We start from the raw sequence: 13598 nt of genomic DNA, 5'->3' as shown, positions 1-13598 counted from the left end.
AACAGCAAAACAGTCTATTCACAGCAAGTGTGAGTGCCATCATGCCTTTCTGGCTGAATGTGCACCAAAAGCTCATTTTATACTTGTGCTTTCAATTCATAGTATGCATTGGGAAAATAACATGGCTCTCCGTGACTCCATTGATTAAAATTTCAATCACATAATTAGTAATGTGAAATGGAATTCATCTAGAACACAGCCTTGCTTTTTGGGTTACATTAACATAAAAGCATTTCAGATTGCATTTAAATAAAATCCCAGACACATAATCAAATGCAGCACAGTATAAATATTACTCTTAGAGAGGAACCATTCTTAGAAAGAACTCCTTTGTGTCCTGTACTGAAACGTGCAGTTTTTCCCCATATATGTAGAGTGGCTTTGCATGAATATCCACCATCCCTACAATGAAGCACGGTGGTGGTAGCATCATGTTGCGCATTACCCCGAGTTTCTTCTCCGACTACTTACTGACTTTTGGTGGATGAACTCCACCTATATTGAGATCATGTAACAAATTGAGTTGCACACAGGTAAACTCCATTCAAATAATTAGGTCATTTTGATGGCAGTTTGTAGCATCAGAACCAATTTAGGGGTTTCACACCAATGGGGTGTGATTACTTATGCAATCATAAAATGTTTTTATTTTTAAATTTGTAAAGAATTTTGCAAACAATACTGTTTTTTCCTACGACTACAACATTATGGGCTATTTTGTATAGATTCATATCATATAATCCATTTCAGGTTGTAACACTACAGAATGTGGAAAAAGTTCAAGGGGAGTGAATACTTATGCAAGGCACTATATACATACAGTATATACTAGAATTTCTTATTACATGTGTTGAGACATTACTCTGCTATTGTTTTTTTTGTTTTTTTTTTAAGTTTGTGTTTTCTAAATATCTGTCATATCCTGTACGGTATCTACACAGCAGTGAGGCCTGAAACACTTTGTGTGTGAGAGATTCTATGCTCGCGTCTTCATTAAAATCATATAAACGTCTCTGCTGGTCTAATCATCACTTCATGTAAGTGTCTGAAATCCCCTGAGCAGAAAGACATCCTTCTCCCCATCTACTATATCATGTACAGGATGAGCATGAAACTTAAAGCATGTTTTTCATCCACAACTTTTTTTCCCCCCCTCACAAGATAACACATCATCAGGGCTGAAGCATTTCCTGGCGGACAGCCTCATGAAGGAAAGAGCTTCACAGGAAGAATGAAAGTGCTTGTTTTTAACACCATGTTTTGCACTTCTGTCTTCTCAGGTGCAAGCCAAGCCACCGGGGGAGCCATTGATGGTGAGTTTTGTTCTTTTATTAGACATTAGGGATTTTCCTTTTCCTTTTTTTTTTTTTGCTGGAGTATAATTCACTTTAGCAAGAACAATTGTTATAGAAGTGTTATTGTATATTGTTGAATAGAAGTGCATTGTTTTAGATATTTATCCACGAAGGCTCAAGTTGTTTTTTTTATGCTGTGTTTTGTTTTATTCATGTCGCGAGATGCAAAATCAGATACAAACTGTTCACAAGAGCTTTAATTCCCTCATTAATACTGAAATGGTTTTGTCTGGCACAAGTAAATATTCCCTAAAATTACTGAACGATTCAATAGCTAGAAGCAAATGTTGCTCTTGGAAGACCACCAACCTTGATCTTATGTACTAATAAAAGGAATTCTGATGAACAAGAACTATTTAGGTCGATTTCTTAGATATGAAGTTGCCAGGATAGCTATAACCCTCAGGCACGCCCCCGAACAGCAGGTCCGCCATGAGAGAGAGGACAGCTGAAGACGTTAACATGTGGAACATGAGGATTATTTGATCAAGATATTGTATGTTGGGCAAAAATGTAGGGTTTTTATCCCAAACATTATATAATGCAGACCTGGTGCTGTTGACCTCCCAGGCTGGAGTTCAGTGAATGTGTGTGTGTATGTGAATGTGTGTGTACACCCACACTATAGCATCACTCATAATTTTTCTTAGTTAGTTCTTTCCTTAGAAAGAAATATGGTGGAATAACTTTAATATCTGAAGCAATGAAGATTATCCAAACAAAGCTCACACAATACTTGTAGTCATTTTACTGAGCAAGAGCTCTATTAATAGGATATTACTACAACATTCAAACAAATGAAGTGGAAGAAGTGTGACTGGCAACCCCAAATTGTTAACCAATCATAGCTATTTTTTCTGAACTTTTTGTCCAAATTACAAAAAGTTACACATTCACTACTTTTATATATGACCAATAATCAGGACATTTTCAACTGTATAAGTATTCAAAGCTTTAAGCCTCTGTATTGTACAAAATTGTTCAGTAACGTCCTCAATCGAGCAGAATATGTCCGCACTAAACACCACATTGCGATGAGTGTTTGACGACAGCCACGTGACTCACTATAACGCGTGATTAGGGCCTTAATTGTCCGTCTTTATTGGGGTCTAGTACTGATTGACTCTGTTATTTTTTTACTTTTAAATGTTTAAAAGCTATGTTTGAGGCTTGATCTGCCCCTTCTGTCCTTCAGCAAAAGTCAAGTCGAGGCAGGCAGATGTTCCCTGTGCAATAATTTATGATTATCTTCAATCGCTTCCTTTAACGAGGTTTTTGTCCCCACGGTGGCAGAGACGATGAGGCGCGGCGCCACACGGCGAGGGGACAGCTGTCTATAAAAACAAAGCCTCATGAAAAATTCACAAACGTTATAATAACAAAGTCAGAGGAAGGTAAATATTTAATAGAGGTCAGGACATGGTGGATGTGGTGTTTTGATCGGGAAGGAAAAGGTAGTTGGACCACCCCTTTACATGTCGCCGTAATTAAGTGGGCCGACGATCATTTACAGATCACTAGAAGCGAAACAAGTATCATCTGACCTGAAATGATGAAGTTTGGATTTGAATCAAGTAGAGTAGTTTGCACATTTGTCATCATGAAATACTAATAAAGAATCTTTTTTCTTTCTTTTTAAATCTTAGACTCAGACAGCAGCACTGTGATAATTGGTGGTAAGTTAAAGAAGACATTTAAACAATACTATTTTCTTTCTGGAGTGTTTATCAAACAGCTTGCACAAAGCACACCAAGCGCCCTTAATTTATAAATGACTTTTAAGGAGAGTAGTAATATATTGTTTAATCATAGGATCTATCTTTGTTCTCCGAGCTAAGCTGCTCTCTCAGATTGCTCCAGTCTGAAGTATTACAGAGCTATTACGGCTGGCCTTACAGAGCTATGAAGTCCGAGAGCAGATATAAAACATTGTCACTTTCTGATGAAGGAACTCATAAAAGGCCGTGTCTGTGTGCCAGAAACATTAAGGTGCTTCACTCCAAGTGTGCTCCATCCTGACCTAATGCTTCCAATTTTCTGCTCTGCGACTTGCGGCGATGTTGTGCCTGTAAAAAGCTCAGCATTTTGCCCTGAAAAAGGAAGATCATTTCTACATTCCTACTTCTTTACCAGCAGAAGAGTTCCCAAAGGTTATACAAGGTGAAAGAATCAGTATGAGTATAAGGACCACCCACCTAACTTAATTCACACAGAAACAATTAGTAATGAGATACGCAGACAGGTTACTAATTGGATTTGATAAATCTCAGCAGGAACTCACTTTAACACTTTTTTGAGGTAAATGAATCTGCAAATTATGGTGCGAGGCCACTACGGTGTGCGTAACGGAGTAATTCTTCGAGTTTTTAAGCCTATAGGACGCAATATATATTTAAACGCTGAAGCTTCATATCTTAATATTTGTGATTTCTTTTTATTCATACCACTTAGCCATGTGTAGCTCCCTCTCTATCGTGAGAAGCTGATTTTACTCACTGCCATACTGGTAGATAAGAGACAAAAAATGTACAGCTGATTGTTATATAGTATCATCATATTAATCTCTTGTTCACCAGTCGTCATTGTTGCGGTAGTCCTGGTCATCATCTGCCTGTTCTTCGTGCTCCTTCGCTACATGTACAAACACAAGGGCACCTACCACACCAACGAGGCCAAAGGCAGCGAATTCGCCGAGACGGCAGACGCAGCTCTACAGGGAGATCCGGCTCTTCAAGACGCCATGGACGAAAGCAAGAAGGAGTATTTCATCTGAGTCCTAGAGAGACTGAATTCAAAGCCATAGCTTAAAATGGTTTTCAACCTGAACAAATTTTACATTTTGATGAGACTCCCATCTGATCAAAGTTGGTCACATGGTTGAGTTCACCGCCAAAGCTTATACACTCTTATATTCATTATTATGGAACATACAGAAATTTAGAGAAGACATTGGGTAAATATTTTGCCTAGCAAACCGGATTCGGAGGAATAGGTCACCCAAGGATGTTAAACTGAAAGTACACATCTATTGGTTGAGAAAATCACAAAGAGAAATTCTGAAACAAATCAGCAGGTAAATGAAGGCAGAGATGGAATATGAAATGACTATCAAATAGCCAAAGAGAAGAAATGGCAGGAAGTGACTATAATGCTGTGGACAAAAGAGGTGTCGTATCTTTTGCATGCAAATAAGATGAAATCTTTAGATGTGTTCCAGCTTATTGCTGACAATCAGTGTTGTTTAACTATGCATTCGCTAAGGAGCCAGACAGTGACACATTGATTGTATATATTATTGCTTTTTTTTTTTTTATTTTGTACACCAGCATGCTGGATTATGAAATGAAATAGTAACTTTGAGGTTAAAGCGCACAAAGCCATCTTTTAATTAAAGTTTATAGTCCTTCTATTTCCATAAACATAACTGAGCAAATTAACATAATCCTAAATGAGACCTACTTGGTACTTGGTTTTAAGACTTTTGCAATTCACTGCTTGAAATCTGCGATGCTTGGGCATGACCAGGTGCTTTATATATTCCTTTCCTCTGGGTATATGCACTGCCCAGGCCTGAAATGTAGCTATTTTTGATTACAGCTCGAAATGCATGCTCAGTGGGCCCTGAAAAAGTTAAGTGAATGCCATTTACTGAGTGTCGAAGCATTTTGGTTGGACCCGGGCAGTTAGGATGCTTCGGTTCACTTCAAAATTCATCCTGCTGCTGTTGTCACCTGTCACATCAGCCAAACACGGTTGGCAACCAAACATGTCCGATCTGAACCGTGACACCACCTCCAGCATGTTTTACAGATGAGGTTGTGTGCCATGGATCATAAAGTGTCTGTTCCTTCACGCTTTCCTCATTCCATCACTCTTCTGCAGATTCATTTTCACCTCAAATGTGCATAAGCCCCCGTCCTATAATTCGCTGACCACCTGAATTTTAACTTCATAGTTTTTGTTACATTTCAAATCTAGTGTGCTGGACAACAGAGAGTTAAACACACACACACACACACACACTAATTATATCTACATTTACAGTAAGTGGAAGTCTTAATAACAGAGATTCAGGTACTGGTTATTTTGGACTCTTGAACAAATTCATTTATAACTGTTCAATCAAAATGCAATATAGAACATGAAAAAAACCTGTGATGTGATTGGAAAAGCTTAGAAATGATAGTGGGGCCATATACAGGGTCTAGTTTCTCGTTTAACCCTTTAAGCCCCTGGAGCTATCTGTGCATCCTGACGTACTGCTTACTCTTATAACTGCATACCTGTTCCATTAGTTGCACTGTACTTACTGAATCATTTATAGTAGCTACTGAATAATGTGCTTTAATATGAGCCAAATAATAAGCCAGCTTTTATAAATGGCAAGATTTTTATTAAACAAGCTATTGGCAAAGCTTTTTTGTGGGCAAAATGAAAGCTACACATCTGTCTTACTACCAGTGTTTTATTACCTTGATATTAGTTAATATTGTAAGTGTTAGAAGACCATTTGTGCCTTTAAGCATTAGAAATATCCAGATCAGTGATCACTGGGTAACTGGGATCAAGATTAATGAAGGGATAAGAAAAGGATGTGTAATGAAGCATACAAAGACTGTGAAAACTACCACATATACAGATAGATAGATAGATAGATAGATAGATAGATAGAAACTTCACTGATCCCAAGGGATACTGCAGTGTTATAGTTGTGGTAAAAAGACAAACATTCACAGATAGCCATAAATATAGTAAGACAGCACAGTGCAAAGTGCAAAAACATTGAATGCAAATCTATAATAATAATAATAATAATAATAATAATAATAATAATAGTGCAAATGTGCTCTAGTCCTGGTTCTGTCTTGACAGTAAGGTGACTCAAAGGTGACAATATGCAGTGCAGGTGAGAATGACTTTCCTTTTTTTTTTTTTTTTTCAACCTTACCTTTAAGTTAATTTCAAACTGACCTCCACATGCCTCCAGTCACAAAGGATTAGCCTAGTCACGATGAATGCCATGTGACTCTGATGTTTTTCATGTGGATCTTAACCAAATAAAAATGTGCATGCATAATGCATAATCGTTACTGATGCATTACAATGTGACTGAGTAGCCCTCCACTCCAACCCTCCTCACAGTGCAGTTATACTCCTGTCCCTACAGTAAAACTGTACTCAAAAGCAAACCTAGCAAGTCACAGATTTCTGTGATTAATTAATAGCCTCAAGGATACAGTTGGAAAATAAGCCCAAAGCTCCAAATCACACATAACCTTCTAACCTTCTCATACGAATTTCCATAATTAACAGAAACTTGCCCAAGGTTTTCTTTTTCTTTTTTTTTTATTTTATGGAAAACATGAAGAAGGCCTGCGCTGCTGTTGGGTAGCAGGCAGGTTATACTGTTAGAACCAAAGTTGACACTTTAACAATTACTCTTGCCAAAACAGCAACGTGATGAAGAAGCAGATAGTCTGTGCTTGAAAATAAAATATATTTTTCTTCCATCTAGAGCTGCCTTGACTGTTACTGAGACTCGAAAGTAAAAGTGAACTGTGCATAGAAGGACCAGAAATACAAGAGTTCCAGAGACTCCAGGGAAAATTAAACTTGCATATTTATAACATTAGATACATCTACATACATCTTATTCTCTCTAGTTGTACAAATGGTGGACACTATAGATGGCTGTGGCCACTAGATAATGGAGCTTGGAAACTGAACTATTTGAATATGAATTTTACGTATTTGAATTACATACACGTCACACATTTTTGTTTTTTTTCTTTGATTTAAACTTGCTTGGGGCCTTTAGAAATTTAAACATTAAAATTACAGGTGAACATTTTGAGATTAAAAAAAATCAAATAAAAATACAAATCTCAGGAATTCAGATCTCAAAAATACAGATTTTATGTAAACTAGGCCAAGGATGAAGCATTTCCCAGGGAAACGTAGATGTTTCCAGAGTGGTCAAACTCATAATTTAGCCAATCACAGTCATCATATATATATATATATATATATATATATATACAGTATGTGTGTGTGTGTGTGTGTGTGTGTGTGTGTGCAGTAAACATTGAGTGTTTAACATCACAGTAGAAAACTAGCTATTTGAGTAGAACATTAAAAAAAAATTAAAAATAAAATAAAATAAAACAATGTATTTGGCTGTCTCTGTTTCACTGGGAATCCCAAATGGTTCACTCTTGGACTAATTTACATCAAATAAATCTGTATCTTATATATACAGTATATGTGTGTGTGTGTGTGTGTGTGTGTATATATATATATATATATATATATATATATATATATATATATATATATATATATATATACACACAGATTGGTATTTGATCTGATTCAAATATACAAATTTCATATTGAGATACTTTTGTGAGTTTTCAAGCTCCATACTAGACGAGCTCAGATTTTTAACTGGTGAATATCTGATCATTCTGTCGACATTATCGTGATGGTTTAGCTACATACAGTAAATGTGTTCCAGTTCAGCAATCAATTGTTCTGGGGATAGCTTTTACATTTTTAACTTTTGCTGCTGATTTTATAGAAAGCATCCACACTGATGCAGACTAGAGTGAGTAATTGCTTCAATTTGTCAGTTTAATTAAATTGTAATGGCCGGGTAACTTTAAACAAACTAGTTAGAAAAGAAAACATCCTGTAAATGACAAAAAGTGCCCCTGAAAATAAAATCCCCAGAGCAAAAAATTGTTCATTTCTAATGCTGATGCAAGGGAGTTGCAAAAATGCAAACTGCTAAAATTTTTATGGTTAAACAAAGTGGACATGAAATAGTATCAGGGAATTGAACTGAATTGAATAAATCTTATCCCCAATAGGGCCGCTGGTTGCTGGGCATATTGACCATTATCCTGAATACAACAGGAAAAAAGTATATCATGCATCAAATCAACACCAAAGCAAGGAAGGCGTATCGGAAAGTACCACCACAAGGTCTCAATAAATTCTTGTACTACAACACGGGTCAATAGTGGTATCTCCTTTTATTTTCCCATCTTGTGATCAATGCATATTACATTCTGGAAAATAAAAGGGGTGGGTGGTTTATTGTCCACGTTGTTATATAAGCCAGTGTACTGCACCAGCAGACTGGTCAGATCCAGCCAACAAACAAACAAAATATTGCTTCTGCCTTTAAAACCAAAGTCCTTGACTTTTAAGTAGAAAGTGTTTTCTGGAGCACTGTAAAACTTCACTTTAAATGATGCACCTCCAAGTACCTTTTATCATGAACGCACTTCCATCATTTTAAAATATTAATGCTTCGGCATCATTTTGATGCTCGGATGATTTATTCATTCCAGAGAGGTAATTCAAACTAAAAGCAAATGATAAATATTCCAGCTGGGACGGGCATCATGGCCAACCTGGGGAACGACAGAAATAAATTTGCGAAAATGGATGTCAGCGTGCCTTTCAGTATCTCGGGTCACAAGTGTTGAGTGAATATATCCCATGACTCTGCTTCTTGCCAGAAGCAAAATATACTTTAGGCCATATGGATGGATGAGTGGAGATGTGAAATATGTCATGCATGGCTACGTTTTTGGGAACGTCTATGAAAAATTGCTAGTTTTATAATAAGCAATCTTGACAGATCCAGCATTTGAAGGGTTTAATTATTAACTAATGAAATGAATCAGTTGTTAGATTAGGGAAAGTAGAAAAAAGTGCAAGACATACACTATCCAAATCATCTATCCAAAGCTGCGTCACAAATGTTAAGACTCAGATGGACTTCGGTAGTGTGGCATCAGTGTTGAAATGGATAAAGAAAATCCATCCTGAACAACGTTGATTAACTTGTGATCTTTAATGGGGCCTAGTTTATTTTGTAATGAAATTCTGAGTTGAATTTTTTTCATTTTAACTTCTTTCTTCAACATGTTGGTCTATTTCCACAATGGTTTCCTATATTTCCTATATATTTATCTGCTGAATTAGCTCTTGCTTCATCTCTACCTGAAGAGAGCGCTGCAGCAGTGCTTTAGTCCTTCAGTCTATCCAGCTCTCTGACCTCCTCCTTTGCACAAACAGTTCAGCTTACAAAGCTTCAACTTTCATGCTAATACTGCCGTTAATTGCAGTCCTCATCTCATTGACCTCTAACTACTCAAGCCCAGCTTGTGCTGTAACTCAGCACTGTGCTGTATAGACGCATTGCATTCTGGAACTACGAGTCCAAAATTTGCATCAGCATCTCCACTACTTTCACATTGGATTTCTCATTAATATGACATTGAACGTCAGTGGAAAATGGTAGGAACTGTAACTGCACGAGCGCGTCCTCCCATGACATCAGACTGGCACACAACCGCAACCGTCACTTCCCACCGGAATAACAAAAAGATGGCACAAACCAACAAAATCACTAAGAACATCACAAATACTGTATTTCAGTACAGACATATTTACTATGTGTCCAGATTGGACTTGAGAATCACCTCAGTGGTTAATTCCTACAGAAATCAGTTTGGTGATGACTCCGTTTAGATGCTGAAATATTTCTTAAGAAACCAAAGCATCGTTAGCATAGATAAAAGCTCTCCGAACAACAGAGTAAATGATTTGTGCACTAATATCACACCAGTCACATTTATTTATTTGACAGAAACGCTGATACTGAACAAGTAAGAATCTAAAGAATCTACCAAATGACCAGCAGGAGAGTTCTAGGAAGAACAGAGAGAATCAAGTAAACAAATGATCCAGTCATCGTCTACAATAGGCACAAAATGAATAAGAATAATAATAAATAAGCAATTACTGTAGAATGATAAAGTGATATGAAGTATTATGATTTGTGTGTTTATATCAAAATACAGCTGTTCTTGGAATAAGTTAGTCTTTAGGGTTTGTGTGTGTGTGTGTGTGTGTGTGTGTGTGGTTTTTTTTTTTTTTTTTTTGAAGGCTAGTTTGTTCTACTTTTACAGAACCACAATGAAAAAAGTCGACTTTTAGATTTTACCTGTGTCTCAAATGGTGCATTAATACTGGATGATGCACTAAAACTGCAAATAAAATAAAGTGTGATGTGATGGACACTTTTTGCGTTTGCAGCCCAGCTTACGTAGCAGTTTAAACTGAAAATGTACCAGTGGCTGTTTTGGAGTGGTTCAATAATATAAGCTACTGCATAGTAATTTGTTATTTGAGTTTAGAACAAAACTTTAATGTTCTATTTAAGAGTTTACTACCCTATAAAATGAGATATGTAGTGTATGGTGTGTAGATTTAATAGTTTTAGTGCCTTGAGACAGTAGCTATCAGGATGGAAACAAAGCCATTGATGAGTCCATTTAGGTTACTCTATAGTCAAGTAATAAGGTTGAATAAGTAAAGTTTAATGCGAGCAGCTATAGGGATCCAGTGGAGTGAGATGGAGAGGGGTGTAACAGACACTGTTTGGTTGATTGAACACAGCATGACAGAGTGGTTTTGGATCATTTGCAGTGGTTTAACAGTGGAAGCGATGCATTAGCCAAGCTGTGAAATGACAAGCACCTGGAAGAACAGATCTTCAGATCTTTTTGACATTATATGGAGCAAGATCAAGAGTTCACCAACATGGTGTCTAATGGAAAGTTGACCAAGTGTTGTTAGCATAAGACTAGCAATGACACACTGACACATGTGATGGTGATGTTTTGTTGGATCGTCTGATCCAGTACTAAATGGAAAGGCTAGTTTTGTTCTTGGTGACCATCCACTAAAGCTAAAGCTGACATGAAGACAGAATATGAATAAACTGAAATTTAATCCCTTTTTATCAGATAGTATATTTTGGTATCTAGGAACATCAGGATATAATTAAGTTCTTATTTACAGTGCCTGGCTTAAGTATTCACCCCTTTTGAACTTTTCCACATTTTGTAGTGTTACAGAATTGAAATGATACGGACTTAATTGAGAGTCTACATAAAATAACCCATAATATTAAAGTGGGGGAAAAATGTATGTACTATGTACTTTATATATATATATATATGGCTATTAAGTCCAGCCCAATTAATTACATTTCAGTTCCAGGTTGTTATATCTACAATATTTGGGGAAAATTCAAGGGGGTGAATACTTATGCAATCCACTGTAAGTGGGTAGATTAGTTTACCTTTTAATTAGCATGATTAGAGTTAAAAAATAGTTAAAATGATGTTTTTTCATTGCCTTTTATATCCTATATAGCCGTTATATCTTATATCTGCAGGTCTGCTTTTTAAAAGTGCTTAAACATGTGCTACATGAGCTTTCACAGATTTCTCTCCCTTGACTGCTCTGGTCTCCACGACACTTTTCAAACCTAACTCACAGAACAGAGCAACTATTTTTGGTCTCAACTGATGTTGTTTATTTTTGTTTGTTTATATTGCATGTATTATATGATACATAACCAAACAGACTCAGGAGGCACATTTCTATAAAAATCCAAGCAACATAACTCAAAGCTCAGAGTGTGAGACAGGCAATGGTCAAAACTTGGTCAGATTCATAACAAGGCCAAAGTATAATCCAAAGAATAATTCAAATGAACAGGCATAAGGTCAAACACAGCAGAGACCATCATCGGTAAACAAGGCTCAGATCTTACGCAGCCGCTAGGAGTGGCAAGACTTCACAAAGTTATTCAGAAACTTGTTGAACTGGAGGTGGTAAGGTCCTGGGCTGGTATTACAAATATACAATATAATTCAAATTTTTAGAAACATCATCACTGTGAGCACTGTGTCAGAAAAAATGGCCAATCTCACAGAAATATCTGTAGATGTCATGGAAACGGAGTTATTACAGATAGAGCACTGCAGAGTAGGTCTGGAGTGCTAGTTGTTAAAGGTGCTGTTTGAACTCTGTAGAGACGCTAACACACTGTGCCGTTATAATTCATGTCGATAATTCAGGAGCATACTGGGAACAATTCCAGCAGTATTGTAGCAATGTGTTTACTTACTCAATAAACACAGCATGTCAAACAGTCATGCTGTTGTTGCTATGCAATTTTGTTATCAGTTGTGAATACAGCATATTCCTACAAAGAGTACAATGAAGCAACTCACCCTATGAACCTAGTACAAATCATACGGTACATAATATAATAAATGCATGTAGGTGCAGCTTATATACCATCTCACCATGCATTAAACTTTAATCCACAGATTAATGTAAATGCCCAAAATCGCAGGGTCATGCATCATATCAAATGCAACAGAGAATACATACCAAAAACATGTCCCTGGTTTATACTGTCATCTGTTCACAATGTCTGTCAGTTCCCTTTTTCAGTTCCTTTAATACTTCTCTATCAATGTCAACAAATTACATCTATTTGCCTTCACTAAAAGAGAAAACAAGCCATTTTAGTTTGCAGCGCTTTGCCGCAAAGCTAAATTTGAAAGGTAGCAAGCTTAAAGGCCTTGCCATTGAAGCTCATCTTTGATTCATCAATATCCAGCATGCCGTGCTGCTGTAAAGCATGCGTGTGAATCAAACAGCCTGGCTAAGCTTTCAACACAAAGGCTAAAAAACATGTTGCCAACTCTTATTTCCTCCCAATCTTATCATACATCAAAAGAAAGGAAGGTTTTTCTTTTTTTTGGGGGGGGGGGGGGTGGGGGGGGGGGGCAAGATGAGGGGTTAGGAAACATTGAAATAAACCTCGAGAAAGCAATTTGTCTTCCACAAGTGGCTCGGCACATTGTGGGATTTGCAAAGAGATGGCGAACACTCAATCTTAATAGATGTCACAGGGAGCTCGTTGCCAGAGAAATGCAAAGTGTAGGCAGGACACTGAGAGACATTACAGCTTTGTGTTTAATTCTTTTTATGGCCGTGGGATAATCTGTCTTCTGATCCCGAGGGAAAAATTACGATATTGCGCCGTTTGAAAAAAAAATTAAGAATTGCTGGAATAAAAAAAATAGTAGAAGTGTGACTATACAATGCTGATATAAATTGTGTGGAATTTATTTTCTTAACTGATGTCATCTTAAGAGGTCTGTGTCTGTCACTACATACACATGTAGTGTGTGTGACACTACATTGTGAGACATTCTCAAAGGAGTAATTTGTTGTTTTTGTTGTTGTTGTTGTTTGGTTTTTTACCTGCTGTCCTCATGCAAGGACATTTTGACAATCAATTCAAAGTTTCTGGCCTTTTTATAGTAACAGCTAATTTAAAGGGACTTGTATGGCAGA

At 36.9% G+C, this 13598-nt stretch overlaps 1 protein-coding gene across 1 annotated transcript in view; it reads left to right on the top strand.

Annotated features, from left to right (window-relative positions):
* The window catches only part of gypc (glycophorin C (Gerbich blood group)), a 30791-nt gene extending 23922 nt beyond the window's left edge, over positions 1-6869 (top strand). Inside the window, exons 3-5 of the mRNA XM_026936728.3 lie at positions 1281-1313; positions 3002-3031; positions 3932-6869. Of these exons, the coding sequence (XP_026792529.1) occupies positions 1281-1313; positions 3002-3031; positions 3932-4128 (260 nt within the window). The 3' untranslated portion in view covers positions 4129-6869. The remainder of the gene's footprint in view (positions 1-1280; positions 1314-3001; positions 3032-3931) is intronic.
* The last annotated feature ends 6729 nt before the right edge of the window (positions 6870-13598 follow it).

Source organism: Pangasianodon hypophthalmus, chromosome 5 (genome assembly GCF_027358585.1).
Source record: "Pangasianodon hypophthalmus isolate fPanHyp1 chromosome 5, fPanHyp1.pri, whole genome shotgun sequence".
NCBI lineage: Eukaryota > Metazoa > Chordata > Actinopteri > Siluriformes > Pangasiidae > Pangasianodon > Pangasianodon hypophthalmus.
The sequence above is the reverse complement of the archived record's forward strand: the minus strand, read 5'-3'. Positions and strand labels throughout refer to the sequence as shown.